The 7,259-nt window shown below is 29.9% G+C and overlaps 1 protein-coding gene across 1 annotated transcript in view; it reads left to right on the plus strand.

Moving 5' to 3' along the window:
* LOC117180274 (synaptic vesicle glycoprotein 2B-like) overlaps positions 1-7,259 on the plus strand; it is a 66,154-nt gene that overhangs the window by 52,946 nt on the left and 5,949 nt on the right. The window contains exons 8-10 of the mRNA XM_033372677.1: positions 2,898-3,081; positions 5,061-5,178; positions 5,299-5,458. Coding sequence (XP_033228568.1) covers positions 2,898-3,081; positions 5,061-5,178; positions 5,299-5,458 — 462 coding nt within the window. The remainder of the gene's footprint in view (positions 1-2,897; positions 3,082-5,060; positions 5,179-5,298; positions 5,459-7,259) is intronic.

Consider the following 7,259-nt stretch of genomic DNA (forward strand, 5'->3'; position numbering starts at 1 on the left):
CAAGGTTGTTTAATCATTAACAAATATTAGTTTTTATGATAGAATGACCTTTTTTGTTAGGACAGGTATAGACTCAAAGTTATAAGCGGCTCCCATTGTAGTGATAAAAATTCGAGTCAAGACATAAATATATATCTTTAACACATAGAAACTTCTCTCCAAGACATACATTGAAATCTGGCTCCGTCTCAAACTGAGACATGTTGAAATCAAACTTTTCAACTTCAGCATATCTTCACGGAGAAAAAGACATCGCACAATGATATCGCAAAACCGCTATATTGCAAGAAAGCTCAATATGATAACTTAAGATCATGTCACAGAGCTTTGTACGATATTATAATGCAATAATATCACATAAAAAAATTAGTTAAATTTTGTTTCTGTCGTCTGCTACGGCGTCCTTAGCAGCAGTGGGAAAAGGCAGAGTATGAGTAAGTTCGAGCTATAAATTGGGACACCAGATTTAAAACAATCACAGAAAAAAAGTAAAAATTTGCTGCAGATAAGACCTGCAACGGTTAATAATTAAACATATTTCGGCGAAAATTTCACTGAGGTTAGGAAAGTAATTCTGAACTCATCGATTGCTTCGAGTTGGAGTGAGCACATTTCGATAAAACATTTAGAATCAACAACAGAAAACACAAACAAAAATTTATTCTTAATTATAAATTTCCTCCGAAATAAATCACATTATTGCAGACGAACTAGAACTTATTTAATACCATTTAAAAAAAAGCGCAAAATGTAACTGACAGATGGGAATCCCCATTTCTCTCAAATTTAATGAAGTTAAACGACGCTGGATAGCGTTGGCGTTTAACTGTCGCTACCCCTGGATTAAAAATGGATTGCGATTATAAGATGAAAGATTATCCAAGTAAGGTTAAAGATTCGATGTAAACTTTATCTTTCATTTTTCTGTGATCGCTTGCTGACTACTCGAACCCTCGCGAGATCACAAAAGAAGAAATACAATGTGAGAGCGTAATAAATTTAAATTCTTACGTTATAGATTGCACAATTATGCGATATATAATGTAAAAACTTGCAATGTACGATATTACGTTTTTGCGCTATTATAATGCGATAGTTACGATATATAGCGCAGGAATTACGATATATATATTGTAATTCATGCAATATATATTTCTCAGTGTTGATTGGGGGAAATTCAAGTAGAAATCAAGACAAAGCATTTTTACTCGAGATGCTACCAAATTTTAAATATTAAAAAAAGTAAAACCTTATAACTTCAATGTACACTACCGATTGATAGTATTGGTCTACTAACGGGGTGACCTATTAAAAATTAGTTAGTGTAAAGTAATTAGACACTTGGCTGGATCTAGTGAAATGAATTTATTAATTAAACTTAGAGATTCTCAAGGGAGGGTTGAGATACGGGATACTCTAATTCATATTGATGCTGATGTGAACTTTTATGAATTTGGATTGGCTCGATTTGGCCAGATTTTCAAGTCACAAGTTTATTTTCAAGAGAATTTAGTACAGAACAGAAGTAACACTTATCTGACGAAGATTATACATGATTTAAGAGGTTAGGTATTAAGGTTAAGGGCGGATACAAATTATTTTGGAACAAATTTAATATTTTTAAAATATTTCATGAATATCTCAGAGAGGAAAAATGGTAAGGAAAACCGTACAGTACATGTCAATTTGTCTTTATTTTTGCGTCGATTGCATGCATAGCTGTTATTGTGCAAAAATCTGTTGAGGAACTGTCATCCCTTATTTGTCGAAAAGCACCGAAATAATGCGCTTGGAGTAGATAGGTCGACTTTGAGAAGCTCCTGTATTGTCAAATTCAACTGAAAAATTTCGATGTTTTTTTTTATTTATTCTTAAAAACTTTAAGAACTTATATATTTTTCAAGCAATTAATCATTTGCATAAACGTGACTATAAAGTGGTTTTCAAGTGAAAATTATCTTCAGTACTACTGCACCTAGGAAAACGAACAAAATGTAAAAAATATATTAATTTTCTGTCAATACAACCATATCAAAACGTTCGATCAATAATGACACAGTAGAGATGTTTGCTTCATTGAACCGGGCGGGCTTCTAGATCCTTAGTTATCCTAAGTTCACTGTTTTTATATAATCCATTTATATGGTGTTAATACTTTTTCTTTTTCAAACATTAACAGCCCTGGCTCGTTTCGGTAGCTGCAGTAGTATTGAAGATAATTTTTTGTCTTGTAAACTACTTCATAGTCAGGTTTATAAAAATATGACATTTTTGAAATAGATATAAGTTCTTAAGGCTTTGAAGAATAAATAAAAAAAATCGAAATTTTCTACGCATATTTTTACCTCATCAGATTTTTGCACAATAACCTCTAAGCATGCAATCCAGACAAAAATAAGGGCTCATTAACATGCATTGTACAGTTTTTTTTACCATGTTTCTTATCTGAGATATTAACAACAAATGTGACCGGACTACATGAAAAAGTTAGAAAGAAGGCTAGAGGATCTCTAATAAAACCTTGACTTATTTAAATTTAGAAGTTGTAAAGGATACTTCTACTTTTTTACAGGTTTCAATCAATTTTACCAAACTGTTGACAATTATAGTATAATTAATTTCTATATAGGTCTATTATTATATTATTATGAAACTATCGTAGACTAAATAGAATTTTAATGATATATTATTAAAAGGCCGATATTATCTTCCTCTTTCATCAAAACATTGTAGTATGAATACATTACCTTGTTGTTTATTTAAATTCGCGAAATTGCGACTTGAAGTTTTCTGCATGTAAATTAGTCGTGAGTAATTTGAAACTAAATTTCAGCGAAATCCGCATATATCCAGCCGTACGAAACGATGCGACACATGATCTGCTGACGTTGTTGCAGGTTAAACACGATGAGATTGTGGGTGCCGCAGCTTTTCATCATGCTGAACAATTTTGGCAGGAAATTTCGTTCTGTATATCCATCAAACAAGACACTTACCATGTGCGAAATGCTGGTCCCATCTAAATTGCAAATTCCCAATTTTAGTCAAAATTACAGTATACATGCGGATACTTGCATCCCGGTAATAATTTGATATTCAATATTTTAAAATAATATTTGTATTATAATATGAAAAACAACATACTTATTTTTAAAACGATTCTGTGACTGTAACATGCACTGTAGGGTGGCTCAAAAAGGATTTTATTTTTTAGAGTGCAACGATCCCTCCAATTCCATTCCAAATTCGAAAAAAGAAATTTCCCAATTTTTTATTTGTTTATTTTTCGATTTTAACAGGTGCCGGTTTTGACTTGGAGTTTCCCATGTAAAATGCATGGGGAAAAATCACTTTTTTGAGTTTTTGGAATAATTTTTTAGGGTTTTAAAAAATGAGACGGGAAAGTATAGAGGCCTGTAGAGAATTATTCCAAGGAAGAACTACATGTATCTTATATATGGATTCGAAAGCCCTTGCAAACCCCGACGAGTACCTGAAAACTACTCTTAAAACAAAAAAAGTTAATTCTTCATGAAATCGACTTATGGAATATTTATTATCATTGGTTAATTAATTTTTTAAACAAATGGAATTTGCTAAAAAAATGTTTGCAAAAAAACGTTTTTCCCTTCAAATTATTACTGTTAGTGCAGTGAAATATTTAACAACATTGGCTCATCAATTTTTAATTGTTTAAGCAAATGGAATTTGTTTAAATAATTTTTTAAATTAGTTTTTTCCCTAAAAATGATTACTATTGGTCTAGTGGAATATTTATGTACATTAGGTCATTCATTATCAATTATTTAAACAAAAGGAATTTGTTTAAATAATTTCATTTCGATTTTTTAAAAATAAAAATTATTACTGTTAGTCTAGTGGCATATTTATCAGTAATAATTAATAACTAATTAATAATTAATATCTTTAATATTTAATTAATAATTTTTATTAAAAAATTTTTTAAATAAAATTAATCTACCATATTGATAAATATTCCACTGAAGAAATATTAATAATTTTGAATTACTAAATTATTTACAGAAATTCTATTTGTCTAAACAGTTGAAAATTATTGAATTAATGTTGATAAATATTCCACTAGACAAATAGTAATAATTTTTAAAGAAAAACACAACATTTCGGAAAAAATTGCTTAAACAAATCGCATTTGTTTAAATAATGTAACACTAATTAACCAATGTTAATAAATATTCTACTAGGCTAATATTAATAATTTTTAGGGGGAAAAGCGAATTTTCGAGAAAAAAAATTATTTAAACAAATTCCATATGCTTAAATGATTGAAAATTAATTAACCAATGATAATAAATATATCCACTAGACCAATATTAATAATTATTTATCGATATTAATAATAATAATGTTAAATAAAAAATTCGAGAATACAGTGTTCGAAAGGTCGATTTCATGAAAAATTGATGTTTTTGGTTTTAAGGGTAGTTTTCAGGTACTCGTAGGGGTGTGTTAGGGGAGTCAAACTCATATGTCTGATAGATGAAATTCTTTGTTGGATAATTCTCTACAGGCCCCCATACTTTGCCGTCACATTTTTTCAAACCCTAAAAAATTATTCTAAAAACTCAAAAAAGTGATTTTTCCTCATGCATTTTGCATGGGAAACTTCAAGTCAAACCCGGCACCTGTTAAAATAAAAAAATAAAAAATTAGGGAATTTTTTTTTCCGATTTGGAATAAAATTAGGGGGATCGTTGTCCTCTATATATACTTGCGTATATATAACATAGAAGGTATTGAATGTATTTTACTAGAGTATATTTCTTTTATTTCTTATATTAAAATTTGATTTTCTTTAAAATGAATTAAATTTTACTGTCTTAAAATATTAATTCAATCAAACAAAAACCAATTCAATGCAACGTCGAGTTCCTGTTATTGTTTTTTCAAACGACCCTTTTTCTTCCCCACTGACATTGTTTTCTGTTCATCTCGAAGGTTCTATTCGGATATTTTCCTTACAAATCGGTATGTACGCTGCAAATGAGAGTAACTCTTAATTTATTTTAATAACATTTCAGTCACACATAGAGGCTGCAGTGTACATCAATTCCACAATTATTGCATCCTCCACAGTCGGGTTTGCCTTCCTCGTTGGATTTATAATCACCACTCAAACGAGGAAAGATTCTTTATTGCGTGAGTAACTTTTCACAAATATGTTACTAATTAGAGTTGTATTACAAATCTAAAGGATTTTTTTTTCTCTTTAGAGTTTTATTTATTGAATTAAATTAAGGTGTTCTATTAATTTTTTAGTCCTGATGTTTATAATATCCATAACATGCAGCTTTGGAGTAAATTGGGCTCAAGTAGTGCCATATATGTTGGTATTATCAGCTACCATAGTCGTCACGATGAGAATTGCTGGTAACATTATCATCGCAGTAAATGCGGAAGTCATTCCAGCATCATTGAGGTAATTAATATATTAAGTGAGTTATTAGTGAAAAACAGGTTTTAAACAAAGATATATTTTTATAAATGTCTACCTCCTTCATTTATTTATATTAAAACAATTTTGTAAAAAAATCAATAATTATTTCAAAAATTAAAATGTATGATTAGAAATTTACTACTGCGCCCGAATATTTACTGGAATATTTCAGTACTGGAAGAGCCACTGGTGATAACTATGCTCTGTAGTGGTACACACGGAAAAAATTTATCCGTAAAAAAGTCACGAACTTGTATCTAGGTCTCGGATACGGGATAAAAAAATCAAACATTAAATCCTTCATTCTATGAAAAATGTATGGATAAATTTAGAACTTTTTTACGAACAATTAGAATTTCCTACGAACAGTTCCTGAAAATTTTGTACTGAAATATAAAAAGAAAACAATTTTATTTGTGTGATTTAATTTATACGAGATCGAACGCGCGCTACCGCGCGCCCGTTTACTTTTTTTTGAAAGTATTATATTTCATCATATTTTATGTATTCCTTTATTATGAGATTTACATAGTTTCAGTTTATTCTATATTTTTGTCCAAGAATATATGAATTTGTTTTTTTTGATTTTGCAATATCCAATTTATAATGAAAGTTAATTTGACTTCAATATTATGTTTAGTATTTAAAAATACACAATTATTTGAATATTTCTATAAACACATAATTCTTTATAATATTATTTTGCCGCTGCTCTCATAGGAAAATTTTTAGTGAATGCCAAGATCGAACTCGGGAAAATGCCACATACAATTGTCCATGATTAAATACATCTTTACGAAGATTTAACCGATAGTATCGAAAGATCGTCCTTCACAATACAATGTAATGCGATGTATAAAGACAATGTCCCCTGCCTTATCACCTGTTAAAATGCGACATCGTAGAAGATTATTTGCAAGTTCGATTATTTGCAAACGTGTACTATTACAAAGACCTTCGTTAATAGAAACATTACGAACTAGCATAACAATACAATTGTTTCTTAATCGATTCAATTTGTTCAAGTGTTCTGGTAGTATTCCATCATTTGTAACTCCATTTTCACAATTTTCAACACTATCTACACCTGTATAAATTCTTTCTGTACTATATCATCGGTTCTAGTAGCTACACTTTTTTCTGGGGTTATTAAATAATTTTTATTGTCATTTAAGGTACCATCTCCACCGAAAATAAATACTTTCCGAATTCTGCTTCATGTGGTAAAGTACTCATATTTTCTGTTAGTCAAAATATAGAGACATGTTTTCTAAGTGAACTGAATTTAATCGATAAATTTACTAATTCGCTGCGAGTTGCATGAGTTTTCACAGGCAGTAATTGCCTCAAATCTCTGCCAAGAACTATAATTTTTCCACCAATTGGTGAATTAACATTCATAAACTCACGTGATATTCGATCTACTAATTCCAAAGCATACTTTCCCGCCATTGTAGCTTCGTCCCAAATAAAACTATCTACTCGTAAGTATTAAGCATCTTTATATTGAGTTTTTATACGGGAGACGGAATCAGAAAATAAAGGAACTGCCATACGGAAAGTTTTATGTACAGTCTTTCCTTGTGGAAGTAATATTGCTGCAATACAATAGTTCTATTATAGTCGGATTAACAGAGTACATACATCCAATAACGTTAAATTTTGTTTTTCGCTTTTGCCAAATTGATACGAGGGTAGTTCAATAAGTCCTTAGAATGAAGTATAAAAACAATTTTTTTTGGGTAAATTTTTTTTTATTTTTCAACATAATCTCCTTGGAGCT

Source organism: Belonocnema kinseyi, chromosome 9, assembly GCF_010883055.1.
Source record: "Belonocnema kinseyi isolate 2016_QV_RU_SX_M_011 chromosome 9, B_treatae_v1, whole genome shotgun sequence".
Lineage (NCBI taxonomy): Eukaryota > Metazoa > Arthropoda > Insecta > Hymenoptera > Cynipidae > Belonocnema > Belonocnema kinseyi.